The 20,596-nt window shown below is 39.3% G+C and overlaps 2 protein-coding genes across 10 annotated transcripts in view; one reads left to right on the top strand and one right to left on the bottom strand.

Moving 5' to 3' along the window:
* The window catches only part of FAM114A1 (family with sequence similarity 114 member A1), a 65,883-nt gene extending 52,177 nt beyond the window's left edge, over positions 1-13,706 (top strand). For 6 of the 7 annotated variants that reach the window (XM_025290169.3, XM_025290168.3, XM_025290171.3 and 3 more), the window contains 6 exons: positions 302-393; positions 2,119-2,280; positions 3,381-3,520; positions 6,191-6,263; positions 9,943-9,996; positions 12,136-13,706. In XM_025290169.3, coding sequence (XP_025145954.3) covers positions 302-393; positions 2,119-2,280; positions 3,381-3,520; positions 6,191-6,263; positions 9,943-9,996; positions 12,136-12,237 — 623 coding nt within the window. In that variant the 3' untranslated portion in view covers positions 12,238-13,706. Of the gene's footprint in view, positions 1-301; positions 394-2,118; positions 2,281-3,380; positions 3,521-6,190; positions 6,264-9,942; positions 9,997-12,119 lie in introns of all 7 variants that reach the window. The other variant, XM_044945984.2, reaches the window with a different exon arrangement.
* Positions 1-20,596, bottom strand: part of TMEM156 (transmembrane protein 156) — an 86,854-nt gene that overhangs the window by 7,366 nt on the left and 58,892 nt on the right. The window lies entirely within an intron of this gene.

The raw sequence follows: 20,596 nt of genomic DNA, 5'->3' as shown, positions 1-20,596 counted from the left end.
CCTGTTATGGTATACATGGTCCCTCCCTGCCTTCATGTGCCCTTCAGTCCAGCCCAGGGGCGCCCCAGCTAGAGCTGTGAGCAGCAGGGCTTTACCAGCCCCCCACCCAGCTGCAGCCTGCTACCTCGCCACTGTGCTTGAATATCCAGGCACGGCTCATCTTCGCCCGGCAGCTGGAGGGCGGGCTGCTGCCACCCCCTACTTGTACTCTGACCGCAGGCTGTAAGTTTGGGGGAGCTGCCACATTCTGCAGGATGAAAAATAAATCATGCTTCTTACTTCTGTCATTCTCTATTTCCAGGCATAGAAGAAAACAAAGAAGAGTTTGCTAGCATGCTTACAGAGCTTCTCTTTGAATTACATGTTGCAGCCACACCTGACAAACTCAATAAGGTCAGCCCCATCTGAGTCTGAGTGTTTGTTTGTTTGTTTAAAAAGGTCTTGGTTGTAAAATTCCAGAGATTCACCTGAAATAGAAAAAAACCCCAAGCCCCAAATGGCACGTGGTGGGAGAGGAGTCCCAGGCCAGAAATTAAGATTTGATAAGGCAACATCAGGAAATGTAACTGTTAAGAACATGTTAGGCTGTGTGATGAGACCTGCATTTTAGTTGCAGCTTCACTGGTGTGATCTTGAACAAGTCACTTCTCCACAAAATAGGATTTTATTCAAAGCAGGATTATCTCCAGCCTACGGGAGGAAAGAGGCTGAATTGCCAAAAGGCTTTTGCAAGTTCCATGTCCTTTTGCCTCAAAAGTGACATGCCAGAATCAGGCAGAGAAAGCACACCAGCCAGAGCCAGGTCACCCGCATGACCCTTCCCACTGGAAAGCTGGTGCCTCGTCCTGTCTAAGATCTAAGGCCATCCGGGCTTTCACGGTCTGGCTTCCTCCGATAGTAACACAGGATGTTTTGCAAGTTCGTACAGGTCTTGCTATAGCATTTCTTAATGAGGTCACTGAGCATTAATTACTTAAAACGGTATCATTTCCCCCTTCTCTCTCTCTTTCTTTTTCTTCTTTTTAACAATGAGTGATTGACACAGATCCTCACTCATCAAGGTGAGTGAGGAAAGGGCAGACTGAGGCAGGGAGGTGCAGAGATGAGTAATTCTTTATCTCTGATAGAGGTCACCAATTCTGGCAGGTCAGTGACTTGAACACAGTGGGGAAATTGCCTCATTCATCTCCATGCAGCAGCTGCCACTGCTCAGACAGTGTGTGTGTGGTGCCTCCAAGGTCTCACTGGTTTACTTACATAGTCAGGTAAACCTTTGTCCCTAAAAGAGGACACACCAAGGATAGTTTTGTTGGATTTTGTCTCCCCTAATCTTCTCCCTGTTAACTTTCCATCAACACTCTGTGTTAAACTTTGACGTGCAAGCTTTCAAATGAGAAGTCAGCTTCACACAAGCTCAGATAAAACTTAAGCAAACAGCTTAAACTGCAATGCAAAAGCTAGTGATCTGCCCTTTGAAAATCCAGGGAATAATACATAGGGAAGGTGGTTTCTGCTTGGTCAATAACTTTAAAGGCCACATGTTGCTCACATTGCACTCGTGTGAAATGCAATTAATCATAGTTCTCTCCTCCCCCACCACCACCCTGAGGTCAGAAGACCTGGCTTGGCGGGAGAGGAGCAGAGCCATCCTTCATCTTCCCAGTGTGATACATGGTTAGGTTCATGAAACACTGAGGGCGTCATGAAACATGGCAGAAGAAGAAATTTGCTTTAGCAATGACCCTGGCTAAATTTCATTTATTTGTATGTATATATTCTATCATGCTTTTATAGTTGGTCAGGAAAAGTGAAAAGTATACTATGGCTTTTCCACAGTGACTATCTGAATATCATTTTAGAATGCTTTCCAAAAATTTCTCTGGCCCTGAGGTATTCTCTCCATGCATTCTTTCTATTATGTCCCTTTTCTTACTGTATTTTACCAGAAAGCAACAACAAGGTGTTTTTAAGGAGGTTGAATAATTGCCCCACCACTTTAAATGTACCGAAAACCACCCTTAATGGATTAGGATTTGATCCAAGTCATGGGATTGGCTTTTGTGTCTTTGTATTTGTACAATAGACATATTGCTTTGGTTGCGGGGGGGTCATTTGCAGGCCATGAAAAAAGCTCATGACTGGGTGGAAGAGGATCAAACTGTGGTATCAGTAGATGTGGCTGAAGAGTCAGAAGACAAAACTGAGAAGGAAGAAAAGGAAGAGAAACCTGAAAACCCTGAAGAAGACAAGATGAAAGAAAAGACAAATAAGACAGTCGAGGTAAATATGTTACAGATCATCCACCTAAAGATCAGTAATACGTACATTTTATTAGCAGCTTAATTGTAAGTGAGGCAAAGCCATTTCATTTTCATTTGTACCCTATTCCACATTAATATGAGTATTAATGTAATAAACACTAAAATCCCTCTATGCCAAGACATTTCATGACTTAGCACAGATATTGTAGCCTTCCTCCATAGCTTTATGATTATAATTTAAAGGAAAAAAGATCTTTCAGAACATAGTTGATTTATTCTTTAGGGTAAAATTCCATCCTGTATGCAAATTTGTAACCATAAAATGTCTTTATGCCCTTTAACTAATGAGGTAATTGAAGCTTTTTTGAAAAAATTTCATTTCCATAGTTTTATTCTGTAGTTTAATAAATTTATATGTGCATAATTTAGAAGCTGCCTGTGTTAAAAAAAAATGCATTTGCAATAACTTTTACATTGAATTTTAGATAAAATGCATTTGCAATAACTTTTACATTGAATTTTAGATAAAGAAACTTACAATTTAGATCACTCTAAAGAAAAGTATATACTGAGGTCTATTCATTCAGCCATCCTTCTACACGCTTTCTTGCGTATCTGCCTGTTATGTGCCCAGCATCACACTGAGAACTGGGGCGTGTACATGTGTGTGCTCAGTTGTTCAGTTGTGTCTGACTCTTTGTGACTCCATGAGCCTAACCTGCCAGACTCCTCTGTCCATGGAATCTTCCAGGCAAGAAAACTGGAATGGGTTGCCATTTCCTTCTCCAGGAGATCTTACCTACCCAGGGATCAAACCCGTGTATTTTGCATCTCCTGCATTGGCGGGTGGATTCTTTACCAGTTGGGCCATCGGGGAAGCCCAAGAACTGGGGACCCGGCTATAAAGAAGGATTGTCATGTCCCTGGGGCCTGGTGACACTTCTCTTTTATGGCAGCATTTCCATTTAGAATAGTCTACCCATTAAACTTTGGGTAATTTTTTTTCAGGTCATATTTGTTTGATTTTCTTCCCAAGAATTAATTTTTTTAATGTCACAAGATCTTTTAGAAAGTATCTGCTCAGTGAATAATTTTCTGACTTATACTTTTTGCTTTCAGGAAGTATACATGCTGTCCATTGAAAGCCTGGCAGAAGTAACAGCTCGCTGTATTGAGCAGCTTCATAAAGTAGCAGAATTAATTCTTCATGGACAAGAAGAAGAAAAATCAGCTCAGGACCAAGCAAAAGTTCTGATAAAGTAAATGTTACTTTTTAATTCTTATTCCTCAAATTTTATGTACTTGTGTCATTCAAACGCACACACAGACCCATGTACACCTTAGGCTACTAAAGATTCCAGCTTCATGTCAACTAGTTCCATTGTTCTGTGGTCATCTTGAGAAATAAGGACTCTCTTAAGAAATGAACATGCTAGGGAGAATAGTAATAGTTAGCTAGACATTCCAAGAATTATTTTTGCAGAGATTTAAGGAAAGACACCCTAAATCATTCAGAGCTAAGTATTTGTTTTAGTAGGTCAGGGTCTTGGAAGTACAAACCTTTGAAGATAATTACATTTTCAACATGCCACACAAATAGAGAAAAGACACCTTAATGGACTTCTCAGTTAGTTTCATAGAAATATACAAACCACCCCCACTGTTCCTAGGGACGTACACCAGCTCTGCATATTCTGAATCTGGCAATGATGGTCACTATTGTCAGCCAGGTCACTGTGGATTGCTTGTGTGTGCATATTTGCTGTAATATGTTTGTTCTTCAATAAGCTACTGTTACTAGTTTATCTAGTGAAATAAAAATGTGTATATATGTAATGTTATATACATGAAAATAGCTGGTATCAAGTGTTCATTAAAATAGTTGATTATGGAAGTGAAGAATAAGCCATTAACTTTTAGGCACATGACTATATGCTGTGATATAGAGAACTAACACAGATCCAAATGCCCTCTCATTATTATAAATATATAGACACAGCAGCCAAAATAAAGAGCCTCCTAAAATATATGGGTGCACGCGCACATGCACCCACACACACATCTGAACACTTTCACTCAACTAGTCTTCTCTTATTACTAAATTCAGCAATGTAGGTTGGGGAGAAAATTTTTAGTGGAAAGACCTTCCCAAAACTCATTCTTAGTGCCTTTGGTGGCATTTTTCCTCACTTGTCCAGATTTGGCATCTAGTTTAGATTTTCATATCTAAATATGTGGAAATCAAAGATATTATAAGCCCTGCACAATCCTGCCCTTAAAATGTGTACAAAGAATATGTACTTGTCTCAGTGTAGAGGGAAAAGGAAACAGTAAATAGGAAAAGTTTAAAGTATTGAGGAAAAATCTGAGTACTATTTATGTTGCTGATTTGAAAGAGGAGGGCTGAAGTCAGAGGTTTCTGAGTAGGGAAAGCAGAACCGTACCCTTAGCTCCTTTCCTATTCCCAGCCCCTGACTGTCCCAATCTTACCAAGCTGCTCCAAAAAAAACGTAGTAAGGCCTCATATATGTCTGTATAATAAGTGCCTTACCATCCATGTGCCCAAGAACATAGGCAGAACTACTCTTTGCCATCTCCAGCCTTACTCCTGACCCTTTTTTGCAGATAAGTCTTGGATGGGTGGATAGGTGGAAGGGGGGATAGATGGATATAAGGCAACATACCTGAATACATAGTTTGGACACAACCCCTTATTTATCAGAATGAAACTTACTCCCACTGACATCACTAAATCTTTTAATATGTAAGATTCTTAACTTGGAGTTATTGTTTTGCTAATAGTATTTTAATCACTGTTCATGTAAGTATATATACTTGTTAAAAGCGGGGGGGATGATTTGGGAGAATGGCATTGAAACATGTGTAATATCATATAAGAAACAAATCGCCAGTCCAGGTTTGATGCAGGATACAGGATGCTTAGGGCTGGTGCATTGGGATGACCCAGAGGGATGGTATGGGGAGGGAGGTGGGAGGGGGGTTCAGGATTGGGAACACATGTACACCCGTGGCAGATTCATGTTGATGTATGGCAAAACCAATACAATATTGTAAAGTAAAAAAAAATTGCAGTCATGGGCTTTCCCTTAGGGATTCTGTTGTATAGCATTTTGTTTATTAGGGAAACAGTAGCTACTATACAAAATAAATCCTTAAATTTTAGTGGCTTAAAAAAAAATTGGGCAATATGCACATTGTTAGGTAATTAGGTTTTCAGTTTTTGTCATCATCTTCTATATTATGACAAATACTGCTTTGTTAAATATTTGTATCTACCTTGTGTTATTTTCTTGGGGTAAAGTCCTACACATAGAAAGGCTGGAATAAACACAGAGTTTTGATGTAAGTCTTAAAAACATATCCTACAGTATCTTTGATCTGAGGCATCTCATAAAAACATAATCAAGATATAAAGAGACATCTGAGTTTGAATTCCAGCTCTATGATATTCTTGTCCTAAGCAAGTTACTTAACCTTCTTAAATGTCAATTTCTTCATTTATAAAATGAGAATAATCACAGACCCTAATGAAGCCATTGTGAGGATTTAATGTGATTATGCATACAAACGCACTTAACATGGTACCTCAGTGACTGTTCATTATTATTTTCAAATGACCAAAATGCTGGTCCCTTGGCAATAGTCTTAAACCCCTACACATGTGGAACTCAAGCCTGCTAATTTCCTGCATATGTTTTTGCTTCTAAAAAGAGGTAGGGTGAGAATTAGATTCAACTGTGACTGCGAGTCATGGAAGAATACTGAGGGAAATTTCTACAGAGCATCTTCAAACTTGTGTGCCCTTCTTTTAAAGGAAATGCTGTATTAGTATCAATAATTGCATTAACAATCCAATTATTTTCCTTTACTAAAAATCCCCAAATATCTTTTTTTTTTCCTTCTTTCAGATTAACTACTGCAATGTGCAAAGAAGTGGCCTCCTTATCAGAGAAGTTTACAAATTCTTTAACCACTGTTGGGGTAAGACTGTAATACGGGCTCTTTTTTTCACCTTTTTTAAGGGAAGGTCTGTTAGGGGCTGTGAGATGAAGTAGAGGACGGAATGCCTTCTTTGATAGCTCCACAAGCAGAAGTGCAGCCAAGACATTTACTAAAATGAGGCTTGAGCGTCTTCTTTGGCAACAGGTGGCTCGAGGCTCTCATCCGATTGAGTTCTAGACGCGACCATATCAGTTATACAAGATATTGGGTGGATTTTCAAAACCTCTCTGGGTCTCATTTCCTTCATTTGTTAAAGAAAAAATATCAAATGAAGATTCCTTCTATTACTTAATATCTGTGATATATAATACCAAAATCTCTATTAAAATAATTCATTCTTAATATTCACATTCACTTGTCCTCAAAGCCTATTTTATAAGCCACACAAGCTTTATTGTTACATTTCAACTTTAACCAAAAGAAAAAAATATTATCAACCAATCTGTAGAAGTGTTTCTGTTCTCAAAGTAACAAATTTGGGAGGTTTGGCATTCCTTGGAGATGTGGCTTCTGGTTATTGAGAAATCAGTCATGTTATATAACTCAACCTAGTGGGACTGGAGGAGACGGTGGAAGTTATTCCTTTTCAAGCTTTCCACTTCTCCTTTAGGGCCCTGGATGCAAGGGCAGATGGTTCTTTACATGAGAAACAGCAAGTTTTGCTTCCTGTCTTAGCTAGGGTGTTTGGATAATAAATGTATTAGTGTCCTAGGGCTGCTTTGACAAGTACCACACACTAGGTGACCAGCACAACCTCAACTAATTAAATCTGTAAAGCCCTATCTCCAAATAAGGTCACATTCTGATATACTGGAGGTAAGGGCTTCAACATATCTCTTTGGGGGCCACAATTCAATCCATGACAGGCAGTAAAGGAACTTTATTAAAGGTGGTGGAGATGTATGAGCAGCTGTGGGGACTCCTCAGCAGAGCTCATGTACCTTCTCTCTGGAGCGTTGCTATTAATATTAATGCGACTCAACTCCAGCAGTTCCCAGTTCTCTCCCTTCAAATTCCAGGATCCTGGGTGAGAAGGTTTGAAAGGCTCAATGGCATGCCTCAGATATCCATCTGGTGTCACCAGTAGTGACTGAGGACAGAGTCATTGCATGTAGACCTACCTGGCTGCTGCAACACACCTCCCCTCACCCCAGGAGAAGGGCAGTTCTCAAAAAAAACAAAGCAGAAATGATTGTGGACTGACTCTCAGGAGATGTATGCCTCCCACACTTCTGTAAGTGGCTTAGTTAATAAAGGATGAGCTACATACCAATGATTCATTCTGCTCTCAGAGAATATGGTCTGCCTCTCCTGTTTTACAAAACACCAGCTTTTAATATTTGTCTGATTTTAAGCCTTCAGCAGCAGAGCTTCACTGTAAGCAGGTAGAGTGAAGGGGGGCTGCAGGTAGAAGCTTATTCATAGAGTAGGCTTGATAAAGTGCATTTATGTGCTCAGCATTGCCTAGGTTAACTGATGCTTGTGGACCTTGGTGTTACTGCTAGATTTACAGAGAGGTGTGAAGTCTTAATCAGAATGGAATGACCTTGGCGACTTGGCTTCCCACGGCTCTACTGTATCTTCTTCTCACTCTTTCCGCTTTTTTCCGGTTTACTACCTGAGACACTGAGTCCCGGAGGGGTGAGCTAATTCACCCAGACTTCTCAGTTAGTCTCTCAACTCCCAGTTGGCTGCCCATCAGACTCAGGAGGCAGACAGATCCTAGTGACAAGGATATATATGTCTTTGTGTATATGTGCTATATGTTTTTTATGATTCATGTTAAACATGAATTTATTTTTAAAATTTATTTATTCTTAATTGAAGGATAATTGCTTTATAGTATTGCATTGGTTTCTACCAAACATCAACATGAAACAGCCATGGGTATACCTATGTTAAACATTAATTTATTTACATTGATTGGTAATATTCATGGTATTGCTTTCATTCTCTTTAAGGTAGTATATTCCAACACAATGCTTCTCAAACCTTAATGTGCAAGCAAATAACCTAGAGATCTTATTAAATGCAGATTTTGATTCAGTGGGTCTTGGATGAGCACTGAGATTCTGCATTTCTAACAAGCTCCCAGGTGGTAGTAAGTAGTGCTCCTGATTCATATCCTACTTTTTGAGTAGCAAAGTTCTAGCAGATAAGTATGTGTACTCGAATGAATATACACACAAAAATGAATGAATATACACATATATACACATAAAATACACACACACATGTGTCCAAATGTTTGTATATATAAAATCAGGAATACACAAATTATCATTTTGAAGAAGGAAAAAACCAGATCTAAAGATAGTTTATGAAATGCCATCTCACCACAACAGTACCTCTCGTCTTGTGCTGTAATAAATCATTCACATCAAGTCATTGTTTCTGTTCTCTAAAAGAGCCATTATTCATAACTTGAAGTTAATGAGTGTATATTGCTCTCCAGACTCTATTTAAATTGCTTGCACACCTCATTGATTCTGAAAGCCAATGTCATTTTATTGCCCTCATTTTGATTATATTTTAGAGGTTTATTGATAATCAAATAAACATGAAAGCAAACCATAATGGATTTTCTGGTTACTTACTAAAATGACTAGGTTTTTAAACAGTTTTTTCCCAAGACTCCATTATGCTTTCCCCAGTAAGACATTACTTAGCCCTCAGTAGAGTAATGTCAGTGAAAGTGGGCTGCTCTGGGAAGATAGACTTCATTTATATCCTTTTGTTTACCATAATAACATTTTTCGAGTACCGTGAGAGAAAACAGCCTATTAAGATTGCCGTCTCTCTTTCTAGTCCCTTTAATTATTTATTGTCTAAGAGTAAATTGAACATTTTAGATAGAGAAGACTGTTGATTAATGGACCAATAGCAGACATAATAATAATGGTTACATGGACACTAACACTTTTTGAACACCTGCTTAACACCAAACTCTGTATTCTGCACTTTACGTATATTCATGTTTTGCAAACTGGAATCTGCCAACCTGTTTGCAAGTTATATTCAAGAGTATTTTAACTTTGCTGCCAACCTAGAAGACATACTCTAAAACCAAGTACCTGTGTTTGCATTTAAAAGAAAAACAGACAGGCTGGGACCAGGGAGGCAAGTAAAGGTACTTAACCTGTCTACCAAATTTAGGGGGACCATCTCTCAAAAAGAGACAAAGAGACAACCTCAGTCATCTAGATAGATGCAATATTTTAAAATCAAAATGAACACCAGAAGTCATGATGAACAAAATATAAAAATTTTAAGTAAAGACTGAAGCTGACTCTGTCCAACTCAATCTCACTCATCTCCCCCTAATCCCAGACCTGTTACAAGATTTGAATGGTTTAAAAGGTCTGAGTTTAAATTTCTAGCTACATGACCTTAAATAACTTGCTCAACCTTCCTGATTCATATTTTCTCATCTGTGAATCAGAGTTATCGTGGTCCCTGCCTACCCCCTAAGATTTCTGTGGAAATTAAATGAGATCGTGTAGGGGAAGCACCAAGTATGAAGCCTTTATGTATAGTAAGCATCCCACTTCTCCCCTGCTTCTCTAAGAGATCCCTCATAAAGCCAGCATCTTAACACTTTGACAAGCCTTGGAGTATGAGCGCCTAATCTGTCAATTTCATACTTTTGATTCCACAGAGCAACCAGAAGGCCGAGGTCCTTAACCCCATGATCAATAGTGTATTGTTAGAGGTAAGTGGCCCCCCAGAGAGAAAATGCTTCTGAATTAAACCAAATGTTAGAGCTACACGTTTTGTCTTTCTCCCAGGCAGCAAGTATTACTGCAATTCTAAATTTTATCGTCTACAGTCTTTTCTGAGTACATTTGTATAGTTCAACCAGCTGTAAACCCTCGAGTGAAACAACAATACCTAATTTTCAAGAATTCCTGATTATAAAGAGAAATGCTAAGCTTGCACATTATTTCTGTCGCTGTTTCCTCTGGCAGAAGCACATTTCTGCTGCCAAGTTTGACACCAGATTTAACACTGTGATTATTGGCTGCAATGAGGGATTCTTGCTCAATGGTAATTTTTTGTAAAACTGGGAACTTCCCTCCATTCACAATAAACTTGGGTTTAGCCGGGTCTAAGCTCCAGACTGGCAACAAATGACAGGTAAATATTTAGCATCTGCCCATTCACTAACTAGAGGCAAGATCCTCTGTGACCACTCACTCCATGGCCTGCCCACCCACCAGGACATTGTAACATGGACATGCAGCTGCCCCACACAGCTGTGGCTTTGCCAGAAGCAGCGATGTAAAATAAAAGAAAAGGGACCTAGGACACCTCATTCTTGACCCGTAGGCGCTGTGGTTCATCTGTGGCTAGTGGGGGAAATGCTTCTATTACGGATCAGCCATAAGTAACTGGCATTTCTGTAGCCCCACGGCACCCAACTGAAGCCTCAAGGTGTTGACAAGTTAAGTCTGAATATAAGCAGTGTATGTACAGTGGTTTCTTGCTCTCTGAAGTACCTGTCAAATGCAAAATTTGGAAATTACAAAAGTGAGGGAGGGCTACATATAAATATATAGCAATGCACTTAGGAATTGGGTCTTACCTTTAAGGAAAACTACCAGGGTACAGGAGTAACGGTGGTGACCCTAAGTGTTATTGCTTAAGACACAGCCTCGCAGAGGGATGGAGTTGACATGCAGGGAAGATTCTGGAGGATAGAGCTAAAGGAAATCCAGGCAATCAGAGGCAGAACATGGAACCTGAAAACCTTTTCCTTGGCCACCCAAAAGGCCTTAGCAGATGAATTACTGTTGGTCATGAAGAGTATGAAGTCAAATCGTTTATTCATTCCTTTGGTGGAAGTTTTCTCCTGTTTTAATTACCTGAAACTTTAAGTGGTTGCTTGTGGAATACTGTCTGTTAGAGCACCCATGAACATGAATAGCAATGTAAATATCCAAACCAAGTGGAGGGTACCAACATGAATGGGAAGATGACAGCATTCAAGGATTTGCCATGAATAATTGCACAACATCTCCAGTAACCCATTATTGTTTATTCATCTATACGTGTTAGTCACTCAGTCGCGTCTGACGCTTTGCCATCCCGTGAACTGTAGCCCACCAGGCTACTCTGTCCATGGGATTTTCCTGGCAAGAATACTGGAGTGGGTTGCCATTTCCTTCTCCAGGGGATCATCCCAACCCAGAGATCAAATTCAGGTCTCCTGCATTGCAGGCAAATCCTTTACCATCTTAGCCACGAGGGAAGCCCTTCTTCATCTATAGGTTAGGACAAACTACAGCCTCTTTCATGCTGTGCTTTTGTATTATTTCAGGGCAGTGGGATTGATCTGGAAAAAGGATAAGTAAGACTGGACATAATGGGTATTGACTATACACACATAATATACCCTAAAGTGTAAGTGTTAGTCACTCAGTCATGTCCAACACTTTGCATCCCCATGGACTCTGTTCATGGGATTCTCCAGGCAAGAATACTGCAGTGGGTTTCCATTTCCTTTTCCAGGGATCTTCCTGACACCAGGGATCAAACCCGGGTCTGCTGCATTGCAGGCAGATCCTTTACCATCTGAGCTAAAGGAAATATACCCTAATATACCCTTAAAGTCTATGGAAATGGCTTGCCTCATTATAAGTGAATTCTTCTCTCTGTTAGTGTAGATAATTCAAAGCTGGTTGCAAGCCATCCAACAAAATGTGTTTATATCTGCTTTAATCAACAGCATTAAAAGAAAAATATTCTAAAATAGTGTGGGGTTTGAGGAGAAGAACATTATCAAATGGGAAGAATTGTCAAGCTGGAACTCTGACAGTAACCCTTCAATGACAGTTTTCTCCATTCCCAGGGCTGCAATAGCACCACATATATACAGGATGCCTTCCAGCTGCTGCTGCCTGTCCTGCAGGTTTCACACATCCAGACCAGCTGTTCCAAAGCACAGCCATGACCTGGCCAGACTTCATCATGTTAAAGGAAACAGTGGGCCCTGTTGCTCCGATGTGCATTTCATGGAAGTTTTCCATGCATCCAGCCACAGACGCCTGTTTGGAAACACTACAAGCAATTTTGCACAGACAGTATTGAAAATGCAAGTTTAAAGACAGTATCATTTCTCTTAATGTATATGGTTGTTTTTACAAATAATTATGTTTCTTTTATGTTAATTTAAACTTTCACAGCTTTGTATTGATAATTTCCTTTAATCTAGAGTTCACTCAAAAATATTCATTTCCATTTTCCTGGTTAAGCATGTTATCTTTGGCAAGTCATGAGCGGACCCTAGACTTTAAATTTCCACTTTAAATTTTCCCATTCTTATAGTATGACTTTAAATCAGTTCTTACAGTGGACTTAGTTTTATTATATAAATGCCATGGGCAGAGATAATACTACTTATAGATTTTTACCTATTATAGTGAAAGGGGAATATAGGTGTCTCTTTATAGTCATTCATTCTTCAAACAAGCATATATTGAGCTCCTACTGTGTGCTCACAGTAGAAGAACATGATCTCACCCTGGTAGAAACAGATATTCTGAAAGAGGACTTCCAATCATTCTGAAAATGCTTTACAATACTGATAACTTTTCTAAACCTTAAAAAGTTTGATGAACAAGGTAAATAAGTATTTTTTAAAATGTTCTACCCCTCAGCAGATTGGATTTTTTCACATTCCTTTAACTTTTTATCCAAAACTTTACATATGGGATGAAAATATATATGATAAGGGATACTAAAGAATATTTTGTTTAAAACTGACTTCTTATGACCATAAATACATAATGGCATAATCATAGAACTTGAAAGTATTTAGATAGAATATTAGAGGGATTACAACACAGTAGACCCCCAGGACTGCACTTTAAAATCTACTAAAGTTGAGTCAAGCTAGTCCATGAATACACAGATCACACTCCCTGGTGGCAAATGCCATCATTGCTTCTAAAGACAGGAAATATTGATGTGTGGATAAGTAAATGGTATTACAATCCAAGAGGCTGCACCGGAGACCCTGCAGCCAGGAGAGGCATTGTCAATGTGCAGTTCTGCCCTCCAGCCCCAGTGTTCACTCTGGGTAGGGGTTTCATACAACATTCTTGTCTGGGAGCCCCAGTGACATCCCTCCCAGGTACTATCACCAGGTGTCTTACTCAGTGGCTCTCTTCTGGTGAAACAAAGCCTGTACGTTAGCCTCATTCATATTTGCTTTTATTCCCCTGGTAGAATAGACCAACTTTTGTTCCATATAGGTAAAGTAGGGATCTTTTCATATCATCCTATTTCTTAGCAACTTATTTTCCAATATCCTGCATTTCATTTGTGTATCTCCTGAAACAGCCAAATGGAAAATATAAGAAGTTATTTATAATCTGGAAAAAAATTCTCTGTGGAATCAATTAAAGGTGGTTTTCCCTACTTGCTTTTTGATTGCCTGAAATGTTTCTGCTGTTAAATCTAGAGAACAATTAACTGATGAAAATGTTGCATTTGCCTCTTCATAAATTTTAGACTTTTTATGTATAGAGCAGAGGAAAGTGTTGAGATTTACAATTTCCTCATATCAGAGTTTTTTTTAGCATCAGATGAACTTATAGATGTTAACAGGAAATGTAAAAGAAACAGTTGCAAAGGAGCTAGAAATAAGACTTTAAGCCTTCACTCATTTAGTGCATAGCAAAATTGTTAATCATGAAATGAAATATAAATCTACAAAAGAATAAGAGAATTCTTTTTTAAGTGGTGACATTATTTGTATTGCAGTTATATATCTTTTAATGATAGGATGTGAGGATTGCCAAGTGAAAACACAGGCTGAAGAGATGATTCCTGGGGCCTAGCTCCATGGCCTGTGAATTACATTATTTAAGAGACAATCATCATTTAAAATATATCCACTCTCCAGGATTGCTCTCTTTCAATACTGTTTTTCACCATCACTTTTAAATAATTTCTTCTTTGCTTTGCTTTAAAAGCTAGCAAAGCACATGATCCAGATCTGAGCAAATATCAATCAGTTACTGAATGAATGATTTAACAGACTTACTCTGGAAGTTTTATATTCCTTCAATAATCCTTTACAGAAATTGGGTTCATTTCAATCTATGCAATTACCCTGAACATGCATGCCAGCCTTTTTTTTTTCCTTACATCAAGTGCAAAAGAAGTTCTAGTCTAAATAATGAATGTAGTCTTGTGCCTATGCTTGTGCCTTATTAAATAAAAAGCTTCAAAAGCATATTTCAAATTCAAAGCAAAAATGCATCCAAGAAAATTGCTCTGGGGTATTGATACATGCAGGTCTAAAGGGCAAAATCCCAACTCTTAGAGGAAAGTATTTAATCCTGAACTTCAGACAGAAGCCTCCCTTTCCTCCGGGTCTCACACTGGGCTGTACATCAAGCCCATGGTTAAATGAGCTGTGTGGCTGGCTGGGCAAAACCAGGGATGAGCCGCTTCAGCTGCACCCACCAAGGGGTGGACCATGGACCTCAGCTGCAGAACTCCAAGGGGAAGAAGCACCTTGGACAGATTACGTGCAGATTACGTGAGAGAAATCTGAACCCAGAAATAAGTGTCTCCTGTGCTTTGTATTAACAGAAGTCAGCTGCCCCAAGGTGATCCCATATCTGGAAAGTTAAATTCTGCCCAGGCCGCCAGGCTGTGCTTAAGTTAGAAACAAAAGCAGGCAAATTCCAGTCACAGCCATCCCAGAGCTCTAGGACATAACGTCTTAGGAAGTAATTCAGCAAAAATGTGAAATAAGCATGTTTCCCTTCTTTCCTAAAAAAAATGTATACATTTGTAGTATGTATGTATGCTGAACAGATGGGGTGGATCATACACATGACTTTAATTCATATTTAATTTTATAAAAGTAGTTATTCTTCAGGGTCAAGCTAGTTTTTTGTAATGTCAAAATTGCCCTTTCATCTTCCTCTTAAGTGTGCCCTACATTCTGATATTCAGATCCAGGCTTCAACTTCGTTTCTTAAACTGTTGGTTTGTAAAATCACATCAGAAGAAATCATAATGAAAATTCATTTCAGAACTGCAATTTTGCTTTGATTGTGTAGTTGATTAAGATTCAAAAAGCCATCAGAGTGGATTCAGACCAGCCATTCTTCACATTGAAAAAAAAATCATGTAGTTAACCATTTGTTGTATTTTTCTAGCTATCTCATAACTTATTCAGGGTTATGTTCATTTTCTGTGTATTTAAAACACTTCCCTGGTGGCTCAGACAGTAAAGTATCTGCCTACAACGCGGGAGACCTGTGTTCAATCCTGGATCGGGAAGATTCCCCTGGAGAAGGAAATGGCAATCCACTCCAGTACTCTCACCTGGAAAATCTCATGGATGGAAGAGCCTGGTAGGCTACAGTCCATGGGGTTGCAAAGTCGGACATGACTGAACAACTTCACTTCTGTATATTTGCCTATAACAGATGCTCCACTGCAATGTCTGCTGTTAAACAAATCTGAGTTCTTTTGTGTGTATACGCGCTTAGCTCCTGAAAATAATCTGAGCTAGTCTACCCTTTGGGCATTTTACTTTTAGCAATGATTAGCTTATTACAGCCCAATAGTAAGAAATTGATGGTGTTTCTGATATTTCTGGTGTCTAGAGCCATCATAGACTGGGAATAGAACCTGATTTTGTAGGATAAGAATTTTGTGTTGGAATTGAAGCTGTTACCTTTGTCTGGATCAGAGTGTTTTTTCTCTGCATGAGCTGTCAGCCAAAAAGCAATAGGATTATGTCTGCCTGTGGTCACTGCTGACTCACTTGAAGGCCTGTCTCTTCTATTAGTCTCAAAGAAATTCCATACTGCAAAAGAATAGTATGTACATTTCGTATATGACTCCCCTGAGAACAAAAGTTTAGGGTGATTCCGAAATGGTCTGTCTCCCTGCCCTGGGTTTCACCACTAGGTTTCTAGAGCTGCCATTTGGCGGGAAAAGTCAGCATAGAAGCCAAGAGCAGATGGATGAAACCTTGGCAAAAAAGCAAAACTAATTCTCTGCCTTTGAGTCCCTGCCACCTTTATCCTTTTTCTCTCTCAGGACCTTCTTGACAGTCATTAAGTGCCTCTCTTCTAAGATAAGCTTTTCACATCCTGACTCTCTTTTTCATGTCTCCTCTTCTTCCCTTTCTCCTTCTCTACATTTATATTCTCCTTCCCCATTTACCTCACCAGAAAACAACCCAGCCAAAAATCTTCAATAATAATCATTAATGTGTATTTACTGTGTGCTGGACACTGTGCGGATTGTTTTGTATGTATCATCCCATTTACTCTCCATAAGTACCCTAATGAGTAGATACTACAATTTCTGCTGCCCAAATGAGAACATTTAGATGCAAGGAATTTTAGAACTCATCTAATCTTACACAAGTGGTAAAACAGAGCCAGGATTCAAACCCATGTCATTTTGGCCTAACCAGTTAGTATTATAAACTCTTCTGTAGAGCCTCTCAACAAAAGAGAAAACTAACATGTTCTTTTTAGAGATAGCTGAATACTTATGTGTTTAGCTCTCTTTATACCGTGAGGTGGATTAGTAGCTGAAAGATTTGGTCATCTGCTGTGGTTGTTTCCATGCAACTGAGAACACACCGGGGCCAGAGAGACACAGAATGAAGCCATGCGAGGTTATTGGGCCCCTGGGTGCTTCTCACTGCAGGCCTCGGCACCTCTTCACAGACATTTACATCAAGCAGCTCCCTGGTCAGCATCAGCACTGCAGCCTGTTTCACAGGTGCCTTTGATTGTCCTAAAATGGCTCCATTTCCTCTTCCTCCCCCGTCACTGATGCCAAGGAATCCCATTTGTAAATCACCACCCTTCCTGGAAATCCTTAACCCTCTACTATCTACTTGGAGCTTGCAGTGGTTTTATGCTTCCCTTGCCTTGAAGATGACCAATTTTAGGCAGCCTCTCTGTTGAATCTTTAGTACCATGGGCTGCGAGATACTGATAGGTATTTTAAAGATGCACTCGGTAATGCCTGCTTGTCCTTGAACTTGGTGCTGTTCCCTGTTAAGCCCAAGAAATGGTGGTGGTGGTGGTGGTGGTGATAGAGATGACGATGGTGGTGGTGTTGGCAGTGATGATGACGATGGTGGTGGGTGATAGAGATGACGATGGTGGTGTTGCCACTGATGATGCTGGTGATGCTGGTGATGCTGGTGATGGTGGTTGTAATGATGCTGATGGTTTTGGTGGTGGTGATAAAGATGGTAGTAGTTATGGTGATGATAATGATGCTGGTGGTGACAATGTCTTTATTCACTAACTACTTAACTATGTTACAGACACTTTACCTCCATGGTCTCAGTTTAATTCCCAATATCATCCTTATGAGATAGCGGCTATTATCATACTTATTTTCCAGATGAAAAGCAAACCTCAGAGAGATTAAATAATCTGCCGTAGGTTATCCAAATGATCATCAAAAGAGATAGGATTTATATCGAGGGAGTATATAAAATGCTAGCCAGAGCCCCCAGACAAGCAGATACCTGGTCATAAAAAAAGTTGCTCATTTTCACTTGGGTTGAGTTCTTCTCTTCCAGCTAATACCTGGGCTCTTTCTCTAGCCAGTGGCCTCAGGCAGAGACAGATTGCTCCACAAATCTCCCTGTCAAAAGCCTAACCACATTTTTCCTGCCAATGCCTCCCAAGAGAAAATGGGTAGCCTATGTGTCCCATTCTCCCTCATGTTATAAATCTCATGCTGAGCGATCCATTTATCACTGAAAACTGTGATCGCCTCTTAACACTTCTGCAAGAAAACTCTAGTCTGCTATCCTTGGGGAAAAAAATCTGCTGCTAAGAAATGTGATAAAGGACGAGAAACCAATGATGAACTGCAGGACAAAAAGACTGGCCATTTCTGTCAGAAAGAATTATTTGGTCCTAGAGGGCATCTTAGTCAGAGGACATAGGGCATCTTAGTCAGAGGATATAGGGCATCTTATATATAGAGGATAATTTTCTTCTAGACAGCTTCACACATCCCTTCTTCACTTCTTTGGGCTTCTTAATCAAAAGCCTCCTTCTTGATGAGGTATCTCCAGGTCAAATTTCAATCCTCCTAATATTCCATTTCCCTGCTTTGTTTTTTTCTCCTTAGGGTATATCACTGTCTACTGTCGTTTATATCTTACTGCTACTGAACCAAGGTCCAACTGCTCACCACTCAAAAGCTATTAAAGAAGCTGGATTGGTGGAAAGGAAAGCTTGATTTTGAATGCTAGTAAGGGAGGAAGAGGGTAGACGCCAACTTCTCCCCAGCAATTGGAGTAAGAGCTTTCATAGACAGACAGAGAGGGCTACATGCAGAAAGGGCACAGTCAGCTCTGACAGTCATCTTGAGATTGGTCATCTGTGGTTTGACCAGTGTCATCATGATTGTGTTAAGTACAGCTAATCTTCAGTTCTGGGGTCAGTGTGTTCCCACTTCCTTGAGGCCAGTTCTCAGAACTGTGGCTGCTATGTCATGGCTATAGTCTGGGCATCATGTGGTTAACTTCTCCACTTGGTGGGGGTGTCAGCATCTATAACACAGCTGACAGGATATAGCTCAGAATATTATCTGCAGCCCTTGAGGAGGAACGAAAGGTCTTTGATTATGCTTAGTGACATCATTATTATTATTTGGTCTCCTCTGACTGCTTTCCTTCGTTTCTGCATTTTCTCACTTCTCTGGTTAAACTTATTCTAAAGTTTTTCCACAGACAAAAGGCAGGCTGAGAACATGGCTGGGGGGAAGGACCAAAAGGTCTTGCTCTATTTCATTACTTATCTGTTACTTGTCTGTTGTGTTAGGATTTAATTTCCACGAGACAGGAATTTTTTGTTTGTTAATATATTCCCAGCATGCAAAACAGTGTTTGACTCATAATAGGGGCTCAGTAGTGATTTGTTCAATGAATAAATACATCAAAGTCTTAAGTGTTCAATCTGTAAACACTGAAAGAATGGAAACAGGTGTATGATAGGGTAATTAATGATGGAGAATATCTGGCCAAGTTAATATTAACTATAGAAGTCCTTGTGTCCATGTTAATGTTATATGGTGTTGTAGCATAAATGAGCATGATTTAGGTACTTAGAAGTACATAAACTTTTTTTTTTCATTAAATGGAATTTACACTTTTCTACTTAGAAGAATTCACTCTATAATGGATTTTTCAAGACTCTTCATCAGGTGGGGTAGCCTATAGTGAGAAATTAGAACCACCTATTTAGTAACCACCCTTATTTGTTAACTATGGCCTACCAATACTATGAGATATTATGCAATGGTTAAAAAAGACTAGAAAGAATGCGTCTTAATCTGTTTGGGCTGCTGTTATAAATATACCATAGACTAGATGGCTTAAACAATAAACATTTATTTCTCTGGATAAGATCAAGGTACTGGCAGATCTGGTGCCTGGTGAGAGCCCACTTCTGGCTTTGCAGATGGCTGTCTTCTCATTGCATCTTTACATGGCAGAGAATGAAGAGACAGAGGAAGCAAGCTCTCTTATGTCTCTTCCTATAAGGGCACTAATCTCATTCATGAGGTCTCCACCCTTACTTGTAACCTAATTACTTCCCCAAAGCCATCCTCCAAATATAACCACATTGGCTTCAACATATAATTTTGGGAGGATATAAACATTCAATCCATAACAAGATGGAACAGCTGTCTGTACTAACAGAGCTCCAGAATCACTGCATGAAAAAAGAAACCTGTGGCATGGTACTTATAGTATATTTATCTCAAATAACATGTGCATACACAAAAATATACTACACACACACACACACACACACACACACATTCCTGGAAGAAAGTCTGGAGAGATACACACAAAACTATTAATGATGCTTGTGACCAAAGATGGATAGGGTTGTAGTAGGATTGGGAGAACTTCAGAATTTGACATAATAATCAAAGGGAACTCCAGTGTTATTTTTAATATTTTTATAATGAAAATGTACTAATGGATGGCTTATGTAGTGAAATTTTTAAAGGTCAAAACAAGAAGCAAAAGAAAATAGCTTCTGTTGAAGAAGATAAGAGGATAGGGTCCTGCCAGGGACTTAAAGTGTAAAATACAAAGGTTATTTTTCAACAGAAGGGCCATAACTGTGAGTGAGAGCATCTTAATGATTTGGATTTCTTTGTCATCAATGTGCCTATAAAGCTCTAAGACAATTTAAAGGATTATACAGATCTCTCCTTGTTTTCTCAGAAAAGCCCAAATCAAGTATTCCAAGTGCATAGTTTGTAAAGATTGTGATGATATA

This window comes from Bubalus bubalis, chromosome 7 (assembly GCF_019923935.1).
Source record: "Bubalus bubalis isolate 160015118507 breed Murrah chromosome 7, NDDB_SH_1, whole genome shotgun sequence".
In the NCBI taxonomy this organism is placed as follows: Eukaryota; Metazoa; Chordata; class Mammalia; order Artiodactyla; family Bovidae; genus Bubalus; species Bubalus bubalis.
This window is presented reverse-complemented; position numbering and strand designations above follow the sequence as displayed.